This window comes from Schistocerca piceifrons, chromosome 1 (assembly GCF_021461385.2).
Source record: "Schistocerca piceifrons isolate TAMUIC-IGC-003096 chromosome 1, iqSchPice1.1, whole genome shotgun sequence".
Lineage (NCBI taxonomy): Eukaryota > Metazoa > Arthropoda > Insecta > Orthoptera > Acrididae > Schistocerca > Schistocerca piceifrons.
This window is the reverse complement of record NC_060138.1, coordinates 103,829,578-103,851,921: the sequence shown is the minus strand read 5'-3', so window position 1 is coordinate 103,851,921 and position 22,344 is coordinate 103,829,578. Positions and strand designations below refer to the sequence as shown.

Genomic DNA, 22,344 nt, shown 5'->3' with positions numbered 1-22,344 from the left:
AATTCTTTGTATCTACAGCACTTTACTGATATATAAATTGTTCAGAGAGTCACATTTCACTGTAAAGTTACCAACACTTGATTTTTGTTTATTTTCAGTAAAGCAGTTACACTGTGCAATCACATTAAACTGACCACTTGTCAAATGCCTGAATAACCACCTTTTGCAGAGTGGATTGCTGCAAGAGGTGCAGGAAGAGAGAGAATGAGATTGTGGAAGGTACCAACAGGGATGTGGCCAACTGTGCTGGGTTTCTTACTTGAGGATCCAAGTCATGAACAGCCCGATTGAGGTAGCCCCACATATTCTCAATTGGGTTGAAATCCAGGGTGTTTGGTGTCATCCCAGTGGTTTATGAATCAAGCACATACACTGCAAGCTGTGTGCCACTTTGCATTGTCCTGCTGTTAGGTGCCATCATATTAAGGAAAAACAAACTGCATGTTGAGGTGGATATGGTCCCCAAGGATAAGAGCATACCTTTGTTGACCTACTGTACCCTCCAGAATGACAAAATCACCTAGGGAATGCCATGAAAACATTCCCCAGAGCATAATTCTCCCTCCTCCAGCCTGGAGCCTTCCGACAATTAATACAAGGTGTTTGCTTTCAGATGGTTCACTCCGTACACGACGACAGCCACCTGTTTATTGATGCACAAAATGTGATTCTTCTGAAAAGGATACCCATTGCCACTCAGTGTATGTCCAGTTATGGTGTTGGCATGCAAATTCTAGCCTTTGTCATCGCTGTACAGCTGTCAGCATAAGTGCATGAACTAAGCAACTGCTGTTAAGGCCCACCTGCAGCAATGTTCGTTGACGGATCATTGAAGAGACGCTGTTGGCAATCCCTTGGTTCAACTGGGTGGTCAGTTGCTCAACAGTCTATTTGCCCATACACTATGCCAAAGCTGTCATTCACCCCTGTCATCTAAGGCCCCTGGTGTACCACAGTTGCCTTAATGCTGGTTTTGGATAGTGCCGTTTTGCCTTGCATGGTGTACTTTAACCATGACAGCATGTGAGCAGTTTACAAACCCAGCCCTTGGCCTGAATACCAATGGTAATGGCCTTCAGAAAGTCAGATATATTGCTCCATTTCCATATTACGACGATGACTGTTTCCCATGTTTGCTGACATGTTTTATATAGCCTCCACTGCTAATGCTGCCACCTGCTGTCTATGAATGGTTATTGCACATTGGAGTCAAACATAAGTCGTGGTGAAATTAATGTGCGTGGGCTGCATGTGTTACTTTATGGGAGAGTGAACTGATGAATCAGACCAGTTTCTACAAAACAGTGAAAAATTTTGTTGTGCAGCATGACTGTCAGTAAGCATGATTCTAGTAATGATTTTGTTCAAACTGTCTAACACATACAGTTGATTCTTGGTGGCTCACAGTGTCACATTTCACGGATACGGTTAGAGGTGAATATCAAGCACTGACAAAATATTTCTTCTAGATACACAATGAGATAAGGGACATTCATAGAGCCTCTGCACCTGTATTCAGGACTATTTATTATGAATAATGAATTTAAATGTGGTTGTACTAGCAATACAAGCAATATTGTGCATTATCCTAGAAGCCCAGTAGAGATCTTCTTGAAGAAAAATTCATGACAATGTGCTAGAAGATGTGCACTTGTTTGTGTGCTGTGCATCTGCCTGCGTTCAGTGAGTTACTGCTAACACAGTACCTTGCACTTTTCATTTGTGTGACAATACTTAGTAACACTGCCTTCACCACCAACTAAGAGACTACATAGCTATAGCAGAGTCAGCAGAAGATCACCAGGAGAAGTAGTGCGCTTGGCTGTGTCGTGCACATACTTAAACCAATCAGGTAACGTGATTATGTGTACATGTGTCTGTGTTGTCATAGCTCTATAGAAGAATTGTTTCACCTGTAGCCATTTGTGATTCACAGCTGAAAGTTGGCAACAGTGCTGCCAACTGCCAGGGATCTTGCTTCATAGTCTCTACCATATATTTCATTTTTGTGCCAGGGATCTAGTTCCATTGACTCTAGCATATATTTAATTTTTTTTTTTTTTTTTTTGATATGCTGTTTCTCCCATAATTTTAACAGTAGATATACACTGTCTTCTGTGCCATGGTCAGACAGTTTGTTCTCTTGCTGTGATCTGCTTGCAGTTTCTTTGTTAGTCTGTGTCTGCATTGGTCTGTAGATATTTTTCGTGTTTTATACAGTTTTACAGAGTGGGAAATAGATATGAACTGTGCTTATTGTGTGCAGACACCAGATGAACTGGCCACTGATAGGGAACAAATAGAAGCAACAGCTGAAGGCTTCAGGCTGCTGTCCTAAACTGCAAAGATGTTGAGCCACCTGCGATTACACCTATAACATCTCCTATGTCACTGGAATTACCTCAGTCACTGTGTCTTCAGATGCCAACATCTAACTGATCTGCTCTTACTCAAGGGTGAGTAGCAGACGGTGGAAGGATGATGTATCTCTGGGCAGAAGGCAAATTTGTAACTGGCCACACAGCTGTTCCCTTACGCCTTATCAACGTGCAAGAGATGCTGCTTGTGATGATGATTACACATCTAAGCCAGCAAGGGATTCATCATCTTTTGGGACTGTGGTAGACTTTCCTGCCTGATCTGGGTAAGCACTGAAGGTGGACAATTGGTCACTGGGAGCTTCAACACAGGCAAGCAATGAAGTTCCTCAAGGAAATACCAGGTATGTTGGAAGAAGGCTAGTGTGCAGTCGGTATGTTTGCCTGGAGTTCTTGTCCAAGACATGGAAGAGGCTCTGCCAGAAGCCACTGAACACAGTGGATGCAACTGGCTGCATATTGTAGCTCATTTTAGTGTGAATGATACTCTCCACCTTGGTTCTGAGGTCATCTTCAGTTTCTGTAGACAGGGCTGTTCCAGCTTGCTTACCCATATGTGAGTAATGGGTTAGGCAACATTTCCAGTGGGCAGGGTGGACAAATGGCTGACACACTGGCAGTCTTGGAGCAAGGCTGTAGAGTGAATGATCACACTTCACAGTTTGAAAAGGCTTGCTTATGATAAAGGCATGTATACACGTCAAAGGATTTTAAAAATCTGACATACTGAACCAAAATATTTTGCAGTATCACAAGATAATGGCCTTAAGGCTGAAACTACAATTGTGAAATAAATAATTTCTACAGTCAATAGAAAATATGATGTCCTTTAAAAAATATGGAAAGGATATGTTGCAACTCAATACACAGAGAAGGTGCTGCATCGTGAAAAGGAATGCTAGAAATATTTCAGCTTTCACACAAATTCCTTCTCCAGACTAGTCTATCTTGGCCCTTAGTAAATGGGGACAGTGGCCATGTGTGTGTGAGTTGTTGTGTGAATGTGTGTGAGTTTTCTCCTTCTGAAGAAGGATCTTATTCGAAAATGAAATATTTCTAGCATTCTTTTTTACTGTACCTGTCTGTGACTCAATGCCACCTCTATGTGGTGAGTAGCTGTCTTCCCTTTCCATATTGTTGTTATTCCACCTTGTGCTCATACAGGATCATGGAAATGACAACAACGATGTGCATCATGAGTCTGGTATGCAGATTAAGGTCTTTATTTGTGAAGACATTGTGCATTAACCATGCAAATGCACCTGGACAGCCCCAATTTGTTTACCAACATCCTGTTTGCAGGTACACCATTTAGACAGATGCTTCCAAGATATGAAAAGTGATTAACCTGCTCCAGTGTTGTGTCTAAGAGTTACTCCTAGGGCAGGTTGTGTGAGTACCTTGTTGCTCTCTTTATTTTTCCAGGAGTTGTCTAGCACAGCTCATATCTGACACACCTAGGGAGGTTCATAAAGCACACAGAGATTCATACGAAATTTACCTGCAATTAACAACAGTGATATACCACCATAGTTTCCACATGCACTATGATCACCTTTCTGGAAGATAGCGATAATAGTAGCACTCTTCAAGTCATCAAGAACGTCTCGATTTTCTCAAATTAAGAGGATGAGTGTAAAAAAATCTAGTCTTCAAGGGTTTACCTCCATTTTGTATCAACTCCAGAGGGCTGTTATCAACACCAGGAGCCTTTCTTGATCTTATATGATTGTGTGCTTTGTTAAAGTCTCTGTATGTGGGTGGAAGGGCCATCCACGGTTGTTGGGGTTGCTGAGGGACAGTTCCTTCTAATGCTCTCAGATTTTTCCATTATGAGTTAAAGTGACGAAATAGTCAGCAGTCTTCAGTGTCCCTAAAGAGAATCGAGTTGAGCTGTATATCATCTTGATCTCTGTATCACACAAGCATCACATAATCTTTTCAGTTCTTTAGCTTCTTGTTGTCACCTATTAGTCTTGATTTCCATAATTTGTGCCTGACATTTTCCTTGAAGTTCCATGAAATGTTGATTTCTTCACTCTGAAGATGGAGCTTGAAAAGAACTAATAAATGGGCTTCCCTTTTGGCACTGATCAGATGCATAATTTCTTCATTATTTACATCAAAACATTCTTGTTTTCTTCTTCTTCTTTATAAAACCAATTATTTCCTCAGATGATTCAGCCATGACCTTCTAAAGTGTGTTCCACTCCTGATTTGCATTATTAGTGATGACCAGACAGTTTATTTGAGATATTGTTTCTGTAATCCGAAGCAATGGATTTAAGTTGAAGTTCAGAAGTGTTGAATTTCCATCTGGGCAAGTTGTGGATAGGCTTCTTTGTTTTCTGACAGGTTATCAACAATGCTTGCTGTCCTGGTGACAAGGGCATCCTTTTTATCGCATCACCTGGAGATGAATAGTCAACTTTAGTGCTTTACTGAATAGGTCAATCCTGCTATTTGTTTTAGCCATAGCTCTGCCACTGCCTCATGGTAACTGATAAGAATTTCAATGCAGACATCCTCAGAGTCAAGTATAGTTGGTCTCCTCAGCATTAAATCTAACATATTTTTGTCCTGAGTAGACTTCGGACTATCTGTTGTAAGTTTTCTGAGCAAGCATTTACTAGCATTTTTCTGCAGGATGTCTTGTCGCACCCAACACTTATAAGATATAACTATCCAAACTGATTCTTGAATGATTAAAGTCTCCTCCATTGATGACAATATGATTGGAGAACATACATACTAGTGGGCTGTAGTTTTCTTTTAAAGATTTCTGTTATATCTGGGGGTGAAATTGGTGGTCGATAGAAGGAACCAATTACATGTTTATTCCCACTCTTGCTATTAATTTCTGCACAATCATACATGCAGTTTTATTTTCTATCTCAGTGTATTTGAATGTCTTGCATTCTATGATGAATGCACATCTTCATTTCCCATTAGATTATCTTTTCAGTATACACTTAAGTTTACTCCAAAAATCTCACTGCTGTCAATTTTGGGTTTTAGGCAGCTTTCTGAACCTAGTATTGTAATTACTCCAATGTTTCTTAGGAGCACTGTAAGCCCACCACATTGTTGTGAATGGTATGGCAGTTGATCACTACAATCTTGATAGTCTCATCTTTGAGGCAACTACACAGGACTGGACTGGATGGAGATTTTTCTGATATACCTGAGTAGCAGCTACTGGTTTGTAGTGTGCCCATAATCCATTTAGGGAAACACTAAAGTTCTCAAACCTGTGGGGAAAGTCATGAATCTCACAGGCTAGATTGTCACAGAACCGTTGAAGTCTGTTTCAAGTCTGCCACTTGACTCACAACCACGCAGATACATTCAGTTCTGCGGATAATACTGCGGATTTTGAGTTTCACTGAAATTTTTTCAACAAGACTAGTCTCAACTTTCTCATCTGGTCAATGGAATGACCCAAGTATGACCTCAGAGCCCAGATGACAAGCATTCTTTGTTACTATGGGCCACAATCTGCTGCTTGCTGCACATTGCTCTCTCAATGACTGCTGGAACAGACTCTCCAACATACTGAATGAGGCCTCCAGGCATGCACAAGGTGATCCTGCTTAACCCTACCTACCATTTTCCTGCAGTGTACAATTACCTGTCAAATGTTGGAATTATCAACCTTAACAAACCCTTACCCAACTGTGTTTGCCTCCCCATAACACAGAAGTCCTTCCTGCAGGTGAAGTGAACTGCACAGCTTCGGTTTCAGTAGAAGACAGTACCTTAAGTCTGTTGTTGAGGAGGATGAGTATACCATATTTACTCGAATCTAAGCCGCACTTTTTTTCCGGTTTTTGTAATCCAAAAAACCGCCTGCGGCTTAGAATCTAATGCAAAGTACGCGGAAGTTCTGAAAAATGTTGGTAGGTGTCGTCACAACTAACTTCTGCCGTCGAATATATGTAGCGCTACACAGGCTTGCTTTGCAGGCACAAAGATAAATATTGGCGCCAAAACCTCTGCGTCAGTAAATAAATTTAAAAAAAAAGTGGAAGACGAGCTTTTTTTCTCTGCCCCGGGTTTCGACCACTGCATTTTTATACATTATCCAACGAAGTAAATACAAATTCCGTATTGACCATCTTCGAATGTAGCAGCATTTCAATGTACTACGAAAATCCAACTGGCAAGACTGTTTGGGGTTTTTGTCAATATGGAAAACTCTACATTTTGAATTTTTTCCCACCTGTGAGAAGAGATGGTTGGTAATAGGAGCTTTTATGAATTGTGAATCACATGCAGTATTCTCTTCACCATAAGAATAATACGTATATAAACATTTTGCCATGTATTGTTTCGTGTATGCTGCTATCTCATTTAAATCCTGTCTGCTAATAAACTACGAAACTAGAGTGAGACAACAGCAAACGCGGAAGAATATACATATCATGTCATGTTTATATTCGTATTATTCTTATGCCTATTAGTGATACAGTCAGAAACGAAGCACGGCAATTGACTAGATTTTTAAATCTCAGATGACTCTAATTTCTGTGCATGTGTAATGTACTAAAGAGGCGTCTGCAAAAATTTTCAAACGGAGAAAAATTTTCGCTAAACTCTCGTTCAGAACATCTTCTATCATACACAGTCTATTATTTGGTTCTTGTTGATCATTATCAAAGAAAGCGGCAGTGTAAGTAACAACAAATAGCAGTCTCTTGCCATTGTTTCGCTAATGAGACAATTCTTCTCTCTCTCTCTCTCTCTCTCTCTCTCTCTCTCTCTTCCCCCCCCCCCCCCCCCCCCCCCCCAATGTAAGCGGCGGTAGCGCTCACAAAAGCAAGCCATGCTGCAAGCGGCGACAGGCCGTAAACACTCATTATCAGAAGGCTACAAACAATGCGTGACACACTACAGTAATGCATTTTCAGCTTTAGAGTGATGTAAACAACTATAACAAAGAGAACGGCACTTATGAGATCAAAGAAAAATAAGCAATCAATTCAAACCAGATGAAGCACGCGAAAAAGGAAGGGTACCCGTATAAATACAGACGGGGCGCCTGACGCATAGCAATGGCTACCTGGTAAAGCTTACTGCTAAGCTTACGACTCTAACTACTGTAGCTGTATCGTCATTCATTCGACCTAAATTATGTCTCATATTAAAATGGACCAACTTTGTTTCGATTTGTAGGTGCGGACTAAAACTTTTCTCTCTCCTTGAATTTCAAGTCTCAAACTTCAGGTGCGGCTTAGATTCAGGAATTTTTTTTTTTCCTTGATTTCGAGTCTCATTTTTCAGGTGCGGCTTAGATTCGAGTGCAGCTTAGATTTGAGTAAACACGGTAGTACATGGAGTTTTCCCTGTGCCCTTCCCCTCTTTACAGAAGCTCTTAAGACCTGCCACTGACTTGCCACTCACAGGGTAATTGTTGGATATTGATAGGTCCTATGTTCCTAGAGAAGAGATGTTGCCACACGGGAAGATGATAATTCAGGTATGTGACTTCCAGCAGTCTACCCAGCACACCTTCTTGCAGCAGCTTCCAATTACATCACAATAGTCAGGGAAATTTACAAATGCTTATGAACAGCAACAAACTGATCCTGTGCCTGGGAACAGTATTCATAATGAGGCTGCATTATGGTTGGCGCAATGTGTTTCTGAACAGTAAACAAATGTATTTCAATTGAAACAACTTTGTGACTGAAGTATCAGGTATGTGAGTAGTAGGGGCTGAGTGTCAGCCAATCACAGCTGTTTCTTGGGCTTCACATACTCACTGTTTTGGGCGAGAGGGTAAGGGACGGGAAGGAGAGCTAAATCGTGTAACAATTGGAGAGTGTGTTTATTTTGTGTGTGTACAGCCACCAGGCACATGAGCATGTGGCGTGTACGAGCTGGCAGCAACTCTGCTCCCCACTAGTGGCATCTATCAATCACAAAGTTATTTTAATACTGAGGTCAAATCTGATACTAATTTCGCTTATTTCTTTTTGTTTTCATGACCTGTTACATTAACAACTGAAGCTGCAATGCCCAAGAAAGCAGTTTGTTTTATAGTGAGAGAAAAACTTGGGATATAATTAATTCCCTGAGCTATTCAGAAGTTTGTGCCTGGGATTTTTGTCTTTATCGAAGTTATGCTCACAGATGACTCACATCACAAATTCATAAATAGTAGAATTTCATGTTGAAGGGGAAAACTAACTGCAACATGAAATTATAGTTATTCTATGCACAAACTTAATATTTTGTGACAGTTGTTGATTTTGTATAGGTTGTAACTATGTTGTGATGGTGAATTATTTTTATATTTCTATTACAACAAACCAATTAATGAACACAGAAAAGTGGGGATATTACGGTAATCATGAAACTACCGACATTGCAATTAAGGGGAAAATGATTTCCTCAATCGATACTGCTGCCAATTATGACAGTCATCAATTTACTGTAAAATATAATAAGCACGAAAACTGTAAGCTTCCAAAAATCCGAAAAAATATATCTTTAAGCACACAAATATATACTAAGATTAAAGGGGACAGACTTTTCTGAATGAAGATACTATTACAAATCTCATTTCTGCATTGCACTCATAAACCTTCAACTGCAAGTAATTCATCAAAACACAAACAAATTTTCATACATTCACTGAATATATAATTGGAAAACAACACAAAAATATTAGAATACACAATCTTCAAGTGAATTTATCTGACATATGGGGTCCTACTCCAGCACAAAGAAAAAACAAGACGTCGGCTTACACATTTAAATACAAAAGGAAATGCACATATTTTGCACTTTGCTGATTTATTGACAATTTCTTTACTGGCATGTCAAAGGTGACCACTGTATCATCAGTTTGTTCCACTAAAAAGAGTGAAAAGCTTTCTACAGAATTATCTGACTGATTCAATGACTGAAGATTTCAATCAGCAGTGTTACATGTAGCAATGCTCACCGCAAACATACCATTATCCTTGTTACAAAGAAACAAATGAGCTCATGTAAATATTAAGCAAGTAATAGGAAACAAACAGCATTTTTCTTTAAATATAGTTGAGGAAGTATTAGCAGCAGCTTTTGCCACAGAAGTGGCTTGCTTGTCATTTTTACTAGGTTAACTTTAGTGTGAGCAACCTCAAATAGCTTATAGCAGTTTAATGATAGTGGAAAAAATTTCTTGTCTCTATGACCAAAATTGCTGAAAGTGAACATTCAGCCTCGCTTCGACCAGTTTATAAATCCATCCTTCCATTATCCTTCCCTGCTCCTCCCTTAAACTCCCTAGAATTCCTTATCACCAACCTTCCTCTATCTTCCTTTCTTAGATCATTTTCAAACATCACAACAGATGGAAAGCAACCATCTGAAATCTTAAAACAGACTGTGACTTATCATCCCTCCATATAAAGGCTCCATCACTGTGTGATAATCACAGTGTTTACCTAGGAAAACCTCATCCCTTCCATGTCAAACAGTCTCTCCTGTAAAATCTAATGACTTGTCAATCGAGCATCTATAGCAATTAGAAATTCTTTGTAGATTATGTTGAACGTCTTGTTTTAACCTCATTCTCACCACAGGTGAGTCCCTCTCATCCAGATGTCTTCTCCAATCTATTCATTTTTTTCTCCCTGGAGAAGAAATTAATAGTTCCAAAAACTAGAAATAATTTCTTCAAGTGTGTGTTTTTTTTGCAATAGAAAGGGCATTGTCCAAAAGCTTAACAACAGGAACAGCTTCGTAGCACTCAACACCTTGTCTCCACAGTAAGAAGTTACTTTCATTCGTCGCAAACCATACAGAACTTTCCAGTACTACATTAATGCAGATTCTAACAGCTGCTTCCCTTTGTTGATCTACAATGTACTACACTCCTGGAAATTGAAATAAGAACACCGTGAATTCATTGTCCCAGGAAGGGGAAACTTTATTGACACATTCCTGGGGTCAGATACATCACATGATCACATTGACAGAACCACAGGCACATAGACACAGGCAACAGAGCATGCACAATGTCGGCACTAGTACAGTGTATATCCACCTTTCGCAGCAATGCAGGCTGCTATTCTCCCATGGAGACGATCGTAGAGATGCTGGATGTAGTCCTGTGGAACGGCTTGCCATGCCATTTCCACCTGGCGCCTCAGTTGGACCAGCGTTCGTGCTGGACGTGCAGACCGTGTGAGACGACGCTTCATCCAGTCCCAAACATGCTCAATGGGGGACAGATCCGGAGATCTTGCTGGCCAGGGTAGTTGACTTACACCTTCTAGAGCACGTTGGGTGGCACGGGATACATGCGGCCGTGCATTGTCCTGTTGGAACAGCAAGTTCCCTTGCCGGTCTAGGAATGGTAGAACGATGGGTTCGATGACGGTTTGGATGTACCGTGCACTATTCAGTGTCCCCTCGACGATCACCAGTGGTGTACGGCCAGTGTAGGAGATCGCTCCCCACACCATGATGCCGGGTGTTGGCCCTGTGTGCCTCGGTCGTATGCAGTCCTGATTGTGGCGCTCACCTGCACGGCGCCAAACACGCATACGACCATCATTGGCACCAAGGCAGAAGCGACTCTCATCGCTGAAGATGACACGTCTCCATTCGTCCCTCCATTCACGCCTGTCGCGACACCACTGGAGGCGGGCTGCACGATGTTGGGGCGTGAGCGGAAGACGGCCTAACGGTGTGCGGGACCGTAGCCCAGCTTCATGGAGACGGTTGCGAATGGTCCTCGCCGATACCCCAGGAGCAACAGTGTCCCTAATTTGCTGGGAAGTGGCGGTGCGGTCCCCTACGGCACTGCGTAGGATCCTACGGTCTTGGCGTGCATCCGTGCGTCGCTGCGGTCCGGTCCCAGGTCGACGGGCACGTGCACCTTCCGCCGACCACTGGTGACAACATCGATGTACTGTGGAGACCTCACGCCCCACGTGTTGAGCAATTCGGCGGTACGTCCACCCGGCCTCCCGCATGCCCACTATACGCCCTCGCTCAAAGTCCGTCAACTGCACATACGGTTCACGTCCACGCTGTCGCGGCATGCTACCAGTGTTAAAGACTGCGATGGAGCTCAGTATGCCACGGCAAACTGGCTGACACTGACGGCGGCGGTGCACAAATGCTGCGCAGCTAGCGCCATTCGACGGCCAACACCGCGGTTCCTGGTGTGTCCGCTGTGCCGTGCTTGTGATCATTGCTTGTACAGCCCTCTCGCAGTGTCCGGAGCAAGTATGGTGGGTCTGACACACCGGTGTCAATGTGTTCTTTTTTCCATTTCCAGGAGTGTATATGACCAACAGTTCCCCTTAAGACATGCAGAACATGATGGGTGGAAACAACTTTCTTCTTTTGAGGTAATAAATAAATCTGAATCCACAGTGCAAAAGTCATAGTTAATACGGATTGTGTTAAGAAATAATGTTTCAATTTTGCTAAAACATTGTTTGCTATTTTTTTTGTCAAACTTATTCATTTCTCCTACAGCAGAGCTTGATAGACCTGACTGTTTCAGAATAAATCTTCAGTACATACAAAATTCAACCTGCTCCCTTTAATTGTACTCTGTAGTTCCATGATTTATCACAATAATTAACTGTTAAGCCAAACTCTCCAATTTAATTTGATAACAACAATCAATATTTTATTAATGATAACTGTTTAGAAGATCAGTGATTAAAAAAACTGCAAGCATCTACAATTTCATTAAATGTACTATTCATGTCCACAGCTAGGAGGAAGACAAACAAAATGTTATTGCAGTATTACTCACCCTGTAATATTAGAGACAAATTCCTCCAAATAAACAGTTGCCTCTTCAAGATAGCCTGTATCAATAATTATCTGAATCACCTGGAGAAGGGCAAGACTTGGTTTCCGGAAGAGTGAAGATAAGCAGCCACTGAATGACCGTGTGAGCAGGAGATTTGTTGATTTCCGGATCATATCATTCACTTCTGCCTGACTGCAATAAAATTATACCAAGCACTACTTTGTGATCAATTAGATAAATGTAAGTTAAAACTACTTTAATCATTAAGCAGATAAATACTACTCATATGATAAATATTACTTGTTTAATATCTATTCATCAATATTATTTTGGTACAGGTACAGTGAGAGATTACTTACAAGGAACACACACACACACACACACACACACACACACACACACACACACAAAAGAGAGAGATAAAAGCACCCTGTACAGTAACAATAAACATTAAGGATAAATGATAGTTTCTAACTATATTGACATGCCACAACAACTAAATACAGCACAGCACTGCTATATGTGAGTGGAAGGACAAGAGAGTTTGAAAATATTAATATTATTGATTAATGGAAACCACCACTGCTGTATTAATACACATTTACTGTATCACAACCAGTTTCATTCTTTAGATCATCACCAGGTTGCTGAGTTGGACCAGTATTGTAACATAAATTTTCTGTTGTCAAATATAACCTTAGAGGCAAAATATGGCAACAAGAATCACAAACATTCTGCTGACCATCTGTCTGAAGCAATGCAAGCAGACATTGTGTACTGTGTACATTAGAATTTAGTACTGTCGACAGTATTTCAGCCAAAAATACTGAATCTGATGTGAATATTGGCTGAGAGGTCGTTAATTATTACAGTGTCGAAGCTACGAACATGGGGTACAAAGTTTTTGGTTTAGCCTGGACCAGTGGCCAATTGTACAGCTATTTGAATATTTGTCTTACTGCAGCTATTTCACAGTACGTTAAGCAATATTTGAATGATGAACCAGAGCTGGCACCCTGGAAAATTGTGCACATCAATTAATTCCTTTTGCAAAAGATTTTAATTGGGCTGAAATTAATGTTCAGCTAATGGCATAATTTGTACGTGCACTGTTTGGAATTTATGTGCAAAAACCACCATCCTTGTTCAGATTTTACATGTAGAAACAGTCATCCTTAAATAACTCCAGACCAGAGCAAGATTTATGGTTCAGATTTGGTCTTCTGGTGTATTGGTCCTTGCTCTAACATAAATTTTAACTGTTTGAAAAGATCTCGCTTCATTTGGATTTTACATGCAAAAAACACTGTTTTCTGGGAGGTTATTGAAGCCCGTGACTTCTATACTTTAAACTAGTATGAATTTGTTTGCACAAAGGTAGACAAATGAATAAGTCAAAATGATTTTTTTTATTCAATACCAAGTTTTAACAGTTGAAAAAATATTGCTTTGTTTTGGTTTTAAGTGCAAAAACATGTTTTCTGGGACTTTTGGAGAAGTGCTACTTCTATGTTTCAAACCTGTACAAATTGTGTTCAAATTTTGTAAGAAAGTAGATGAATATATGAAATTGATGGTCATCCCATTGTTTTGTGAAAAATTTATCCAATGTCACAATATAGCAGTCCAAATTTGCACATAAATTGCACATAAAATCACACATACTGAGATGGTTTAGAGTGATACAGATGATAATAAAAAATATATTCTTATGGTAATCACAAGAAGTGTTTGCAAAAATCTTTCATTTTTCAGGTTTTACATGTGAAAAATCATGCACCTGCATATGAAACTGGGTTTTGAACGAATGCTTTGCATTTTAAATGCTGCATTTGGATGTATTTAAAAAAAATTGGTTATTACTGTTGATTATCATTTTGTTATTTATATGTTAAAGATTTTATTCACCAGTGGCTTAAAATGCATTTACCAGGCGAGAACTATGCCCAGCCCTGTACAGAATGATACGTTATTTGACTGAGCATTTACATGTCTAACGTCGAAATCATGGCTGAGTAAAAGTTGGGAGCCAGAATCAGAAATGCTCCTATCACAGCATAAGAAAGGTGAATATGTCCTACATAGAGTTAGGGAAAGAAAGAAGGGTACTAGCTTTTTGACTTATCTAGTAACTTCAAAGGCATTTAAATCAAAACATCTTGACACATTTGCACTTTTTTAATTGTTTTAGAGTTAGTACCCATGTCAAGTAACATAATGCATTGTCTAAAGTAACATGATAGATAATGTCATGTCATAAAATGTGACAAATGGAATCATATCATCCAACATGGCATTTGTCATGTCATGCAAATGCGTGTCATTACATTTAGGATGCATGCATTCGTACTAGGGGACACTTCCTACAATAAATGCACATGTTACTAATACTAACGAGTAAAAACATGAGAAAATGCAAGGAGTTTTGATTTAAATGTCTCTGAGGCTGGCAGATAAGTCCCAAAGCTAATTCCCCTCTTTCACATCTCTAACTCGGCGCAGGACATATTTGCCGTCTTTGGTGTTATGATAGGAACATTTTCATTCTGGTATTCAACATGAGCAATATGGGTCCTGTAACACTTACCTGGAACTCACCGTGAGATAGTTCTACTCTTGCCAATGAGTCTCTGTTCAAGATAACATGCCTCATCGTCCCTACCAAAAAATCCTAAATTCAGTCACAAATTTCACTATTAGTTGTTGGTGTGATAACAAACTGAACACCTCTCAGAATTCAAGAAATACTGCATCTCTATAATTTCAATGATACATGTCATTCAGAAAATCATGCAAGGAAAGTGCAAGTAGAGTTTCACATGATTTATGATTCTGGAACCCACATTGACAGTATGGAGGAGACCATTCAGTTCAAAACATCTCATTATGTTTGAACTCACAATTTTTGGATTCTACAATAGACAGACATAAATGAGACTGGACAGTAGTTTTGTGGATCACTTCTGTTTCCCTCTTTGCAGACAAGTGTGATGTGCTTTTTCTAATCACTGAGCACAGTTTTTTTGTTCAAGGCATCTACAGTATATTCTGGTAATTCTACTTACACCTAATATTACAGCTGTGAAAATCCTGTGTGAAAAGCAGAAAAAAACTTTCAGAATTATGTAATTATTAATGGTCATATTTTTTTTGTTGTAATGTAAATGAGGTGACCAGTATTTTTCCTCAACAGACTAGCATGTAAGACTGTTTAATAACAACTATGAGGATTGTGTGTATGGGTCTTCAATGGAGAAATCACTAGTTCATTTGCTAAAATGAGATACATTATAGTGGTTACGGAAACAAATCAATTGCTATCTCCAACATGCACTGAAATACATAGATTACCAATAAAATTTACAAAATATTGAATTTTGAATGGGGCTCATAATATTGTATCCTTTGAGAAACTTCAATAGTACTGCATGAAAAAACTCTTGGTCTTCCAAGATACAAAGGAGGTGATTTACTCAAACAATAATGCGAAAAATCACCATCTGGATAATTATTGTTGAATATAGTAAATGGATCACCATAGCCAAGAGAGACATGAAGCTATGACCAACTATGATAATACACTTCTCTTTCCTTACGAGCCAGCTCAACAGATGAAGATATTGTAAAAAACATGTATGATAAGATAAAAGAAATTATTCAGTTGTTAAAAAGAGATAAAAATTTAATTGTAGTGGGGAAAAGGAATTTGATACTAAGAAAGAGAGGGTAAATAGTAATCGAACATGGACTGTGGCAAAGAAATAAAAGGAAAAGCCAGCTGGTAAAATTTTGCATTGAACACCAGCTCATCATTGCTAACATTTGGTTCAGGAGTCATGAAAGAAGACTGTATAGACAGAAGAGATCTGGAAACACTGAAAGGTTTCAGATAGATTATACAGTGTAATAGTAGTAATGTGATTCAGAAACTCCGAATCATTTCCAGCTACAGATGTGGACTTAGACCATAATTTATTAGGTAGCAAATGCAAATTAAAGCTGAAGAAATTACAGAAATTAAGGAGCTGGGACCTGGATAAGTTGAAACAGTCAGGGGTTTTTTGAGAATTTCAAAGGGTGAGTTACGAGCAACTGACTGAAATAGGTGAAACAAATACTATACATGATGAATGAGTAGCTTTAAAAAATGGAACAGCTGAACGTGTTGATTGCCGCAGTCAGCCGTCTTCAGGCTGCTGCCTCAGAGTGTACCGGCAGTGGGGAGTCTGGTGCATCGCATGGTACACCCCCGGTGTTACATGCTTCACCCACTGTCCCTGCTGTTGAGACATCTTCGCGGGTACCGGGCGCAGTTGGGCCACCCTCTCCCCAAGGCGAGTGGCGGGTTCAGCGGTGTTCGTGGCGCACAAGGCGGAGGGTAAAAGTGGAGGCTGGCCATGTGGCATCGCACGCTCTGCCTGTGAGTGGACATGTGGCTGCTCCTTCAGCTAGGTCCGAGCAGGCACACGGGGGGAGGGGTTTATTAGTTATTGGGAGCTCCAACATTAGGCGGGTGATGGAGCCCCTTAGGGAAATAGCGGAAAGGTCGGGGAAGAAGGCCAGTGTTCACTCTGTCTGCTTGCTGGGGGGTCTCATCCGAGATGTGGAGGAGGCCCTGCCGGCGGCGATAGAGATCACTGGGTGCACCCGACTGCAAATTGTTGCTCATGTTGGCACCAATGACTCCTGCCGTCTGGGTTCAGAGGTCATCCTCAGTTCGTACAGGCGGTTGGCGGAATTGGTGAAGACGGAAAGCCTCACTAGCAGGGTGGAATCAGAGCAAACTATTTGTAGTATCGTTCCCAGAACCGATCGCGGTCCTCTGGTTTGGAGCCGAGTGGAAGACTTAAACCAGAGGCTCGGATGATTCTGCGGAGATCTGGGGTGCAAATTTCTCGACCTCAGCTATTGGGTGCAGAAATGTAGGGTCCTCCTGAATAGGTCAGGCGTGCACTATACGCCGGAAGCGGCTACAAGGGTAACGGAGTACGTGTGGAGTGTACATGGGGGTTTTTTAGGTTAGAGAATTCCCTCCCTAGGCCCGACAAGACGCCTCCTGAGATGCGGCAAGGTAGGAGTAGGCAAAATTCAACAGGGAATAACAATATTAATGTGCTAATAATGAACTGCAGGAGCTTCTATAGAAAGGTCCCAGAACTGCTCTCATTAATAAATAGTCACAACGCCCATATAGTACTAGGGACAGAAAGTTGGCTGAAACCAGACATAAACAGTAATGAAATCCTAAACTCAGATTGGAATGTATACTGTAGAGACAGGCTGGACAGTGAAGGGGGAGGCGTGTTTATAGCGATAAGAAGTGCAATAGTATCGAAGGAAATTGACGGAGATCCGAAATGTGAAATAATTTGGGTGAAGGTCACTGTTAAAGCAGGTTCAGACATGGTAATTGGATGTCTCTATAGGCCCCCTGGCTCAGCAGCTGTTGTGGCTGAACACCTGAAGGATAATTTGGAAAATATTTCGAGTAGATTTCCCCACCATATTATAGTTCTGGGTGGAGATTTTAATTTGCCGGATATAGACTGGGAGACTCAAACGTTCATAACGTGTGGCAGGGACAAAGAATCCAGTGAAATTTTTTTAAGTGCTTTATCTGAAAACTACCTTGAGCAGTTAAACAGAGAACCGACTCGTGGCGACAACATATTAGACCTTCTGGTGACAAAGAGCCCCAAACTATTTGAAACAGTTAACGCAGAACAGGGAATCAGCGATCATAAAGCGGTTACTGCATCGATGATTTCAGCTGTAAATAGAAATATTAAAAAAGGTAGGAAGATTTTTCTGTTTAGCAAAAGTGACAAAAAGCAGATTACAGAGTACCTGATGGCTCAACACAAAAGTTTTGTCTCAAGTACAGATAGTGTTGAGGATCAGTGGACAAAGTTCAAAACCATCGTACAATATGCGTTAGATGAGTATGTGCCAAGCAAGATCATAAGAGATGGAAAAGAGCCACTGTGGTACAACAACCAAGTTAGAAAACTGCTGTGGAAGCAAAGGGAACTTCACAGCAAACATAAACATAGCCAAAGCCTTGCAGACAAACAAAATTACACGAAGCGAAATGTAGTGTGAGGAGGGCTATGCGAGAGGCGTTCAATGAATTCGAAAGTAAAGTTCTCTGTACTGACTTGGCAGAAAATCCTAAGAAATTTTGGTCTTATGTCAAAGCAGTAGGTGGATCAAAACAAAATGTCCAGACACTCTGTGACCAAAATGGTACTGAAACAGAGGAGGCAGACTAAAGGCCGAAATACTAAATGTTTTTCTCCAAAGCTGTTTCACAGAGGAAGACTGCACTGTAGTTCCTTCTATAGATTGTCGCACAGATGACAAAATGGTAGATATTGAAATAGACAGAGGGATAGAGAAACAATTAAAATCGCTCAAAAGAGGAAAGGCCACTGGACCTGATGGGATTCCAGTTCGATTTTACACAGAGTAGGCGAAGGAACTTGCCCCCCTTCTTGTAGCGGTGTACTGTAGGTCTCCAGAAGAGCGTAGCTTCCCAAAGGATTGGAAAAGGGCACAGGTCATCCCCGTTTTCAAGAAGGGACGTTGAACAGATGTGCAAAACTATAGACCTATATCTCTAATGTCGATCAGTTGTAGAATTTTGGAACACGTACTGTGTTCAAGTATAATGACTTTCTGGAGAGTAGAAATCTACTCTGTAGGAATCAGCATGGGTTTCGAAAAAGACGGTCGTGTGAAACCCAGCTCACACTATTCGTCAACGAGACTCAGAGGGCCATAGACACGGGTTCACAGGTACATGCCGTGTTTCTTGACTTCCGCAAGGCGTTCGATACAGTTCCCCACAGTCGTCTAATGAACAAAGTAAGAGCATATGGACTATCAGACCAATTGTGTGATTGGATTGAAGAGTTCCTAGACAACAGAACGCAGCATGTCATTCTCAATGGAGAGAAGTCTTCCGACATAAGAGTGATTTCAGGTGTGCCGCAGGGGAGTGTCATAGGACCGTTGCTATTCACAATATACATAAATGACCTTGTGGATGAGATCAGAAGTTCACTGAGGCTTTTTGCAGTTGATACTGTGGTGTATCGAGAGGTTGTAACAATGGAAAATTGTACTGAAATGCAGGAGGATCTGCAGCGAACTGACGCATGGTGCAGGGAATGGCAATTCAATCTCAATGTAGAAAAGTGTAATGTGCTGCGAATACATAGAAAGAAAGATTGTTTATCATTTAGACAGGGTTGCAGCCATTCCCCCAATCCCTTTGGATATAAAATAATATAGGGATCGATGTTAAAGGAAAAGAAATTAAAATGTTAGGTTTTCTGATGGCACTGTAATTCTGAACGCATTACTCCATTCCATTTTGGCCCAACGCAGCGACATGGTTCAGTGTTCCAACAACAGAAAAAAGTCTCTGTTGCAAGTGTTTTATTGATGACTCATTTTGAGAGATTAATGCATCTTCAGATTATCTGTAATTAGTAACAAAAATTTTGTTCCACAACAGTTTATTCGTGAACCTATCTAACACTGATTAATGGAATAGCTAATTCAAAGATGAGAAGTAAAATGATTCACTTGCCTTGAGCAGGAGACAACGCATTAGAGCGAAGGTCACAGTGGTCAAATATAAAGACTGGAAAGCCTGAAATGGTCAGTGAAAACCCCTATGTTAAGAGTGTAAACTTACAACATTAATAAGAATTTAAATCTGCGTTAGTGTAGGATTAGGAACCAGAAAGAAACTCACCAAGCCATGGCAATATGCGGTGCAAAGATAGGTTAGTGATCACAGCCATGAAACACAATGGTAAACAAATACTGCTCCAGGCAAAGTACATGCTGAAGCGATGTTGTGCAGTAGATTGACTTTAGAACAAAACTTATCAAAAGTGACGAGTGGCAGTGATAATTGTAAAAAGGGATTGAAATATAGTAAATGCTGAACAGAGCCTATTAAAACGATGGAACAGAATAAAATTTCTTAAAAGTTAAAGGTAGATGAACTAGTGGTGGCATGAAAAGTAACTACACTCCTGGAAATGGAAAAAAGAACACATTGACACCGGTGTGTCAGACCCACCATACTTGCTCCGGACACTACGAGAGGGCTGTACAAGCAATGATCACACGCACGACACAGCGGACACACCAGGAACCGCGGTGTTGGCCGTCGAATGGCGCTAGCTGCGCAGCATTTGTGCACCGCCGCCGTCAGTGTCAACCAGTTTGCCGTGGCATACGGAGCTCCATCGCAGTCTTTAACACTGGTAGCATGCCGCGACAGCGTGGACGTGAACTGTATGTGCAGTTGACGGACTTTGAGCGAGGGCGTATAGTGGGCATGCGGGAGGCCGGGTGGATGTACCGCCGAATTGCTCAACACGTGGGGCGTGAGGTCTCCACAGTACATCGATGTTGTCGCCAGTGGTCGGCGGAAAGTGCACGTGCCCGTCGACCTGGGACCAGACCGCAGTGACGCACAGATGCACGCCAAGACCGTAGGATCCTACGCAGTGCCGTAGGGGACCGCACCGCCACTTCCCAGCAAATTAGGGACACTGTTGCTCCTGGGGTATCGGCGAGGACCATTCGCAACCGTCTCCATGAAGCTGGGCTACGGTCCTGCACACCGTTAGGCCGTCTTCCGCTCACGCCCCAACATCGTGCAGCCCGCCTCCAGTGGTGTCGCGACAGGCGTGAATGGAGGGACGAATGGAGACGTGTCATCTTCAGCGATGAGAGTCGCTTCTGCCTTGGTGCCAATGATGGTCATATGCGTGTTTGGCGCCGTGCAGGTGAGCGCCACAATCAGGACTGCATACGACCGAGGCACACAGGGCCAACACCCGGCATCATGGTGTGGGGAGCGATCTCCTACACTGGCCGTACACCACTGGTGATCGTCGAGGGGACACTGAATAGTGCACGGTACATCCAAACCGTCATCGAACCCATCGTTCTACCATTCCTAGACCGGCAAGGGAACTTGCTGTTCCAACAGGACAATGCACGGCCGCATGTATCCCGTGCCACCCAACGTGCTCTAGAAGGTGTAAGTCAACTACCCTGGCCAGCAAGATCTCCGGATCTGTCCCCCATTGAGCATGTTTGGGACTGGATGAAGCGTCGTCTCACGCGGTCTGCACGTCCAGCACGAACGCTGGTCCAACTGAGGCGCCAGGTGGAAATGGCATGGCAAGCCGTTCCACAGGACTACAACCAGCATCTCTACGATCGTCTCCATGGGAGAATAGCAGCCTGCATTGCTGCGAAAGGTGGATATACACTGTACTAGTGCCGACATTGTGCATGCTCTGTTGCCTGTGTCTATGTGCCTGTGGTTCTGTCAGTGTGATCATGTGATGTCTCTGACCCCAGGAATGTGTCAATAAAGTTTCCCCTTCCTGGGACAATGGATTCACGGTGTTCTTATTTCAATTTCCAGGATTGTATTTCAGTAAACAGCCATGTATTGTGATGGACTGAAATGTCAGTCTAAATGAATAGGTGAATAGGGGGAAGGAGGAGTGGAGAGTAGAGAAGGGGATTGAGAGGGGAAAGGATAGGAAATGGTAAATTTATGGGGGGGGGGAAGGAAAAGTTAAAAAACAAAAAGTCTTAAAACACCGGAGTAATGGGAAAACCAAACACAAAACCATGATGGTATGAGACCAAGGCAGGAAAAGTGAGAGCAGACTCAACAGTCAAAAAGGGAAGAGATAAAACTACCTATATTTTGAAATCATGGTGTCATAGAAAATGTGTTTTTTTTTGTGGTCAATTGATCATTAAGGTTTCAGTTTTTGACCCATTGCGAAATGTTGTTCTCTCAATCTGTTGCAAAATGGTTAATTCTTTCCCTGGATCTGGAGAGACTCAAAAGTCAGTTCACGATGGTCAGTAGATCTAAGGTGTTTGGCAAAAGAAGAGTTATTCTCTACAGCTCCCTTCTCTTTGTGACAGTTGGGTCGGCTGCTCACTTTTTCTGCCTTTGTCTCCTATCACCGAAGCTTTGTGTTCAATTGTCCCATTACCCCAATGTTTTTTAAACCTTTGTGTTTTCTAACTTTTTCCTCCTCCCCCCCTCCCCCGTAAGTTTACCATCTCTTATCCTTTCCCATCACATTCTCATCCCCCCTCCCCCCTTCTTGTCCCCCTAGTCATTTAGAGTGACAT

General features: G+C 41.6%; 1 protein-coding gene across 3 annotated transcripts in view; it reads right to left on the bottom strand.

Moving 5' to 3' along the window:
- LOC124783974 (exocyst complex component 6B) overlaps nt 1–22,344 on the bottom strand; it is a 170,739-nt gene that overhangs the window by 17,433 nt on the left and 130,962 nt on the right. For all 3 annotated transcript variants that reach the window (XM_047254065.1, XM_047254063.1, XM_047254064.1), the window contains exon 12: nt 12,151–12,342. In XM_047254065.1, the coding sequence (XP_047110021.1) occupies nt 12,151–12,342 (192 nt within the window). The remainder of the gene's footprint in view (nt 1–12,150; nt 12,343–22,344) is intronic.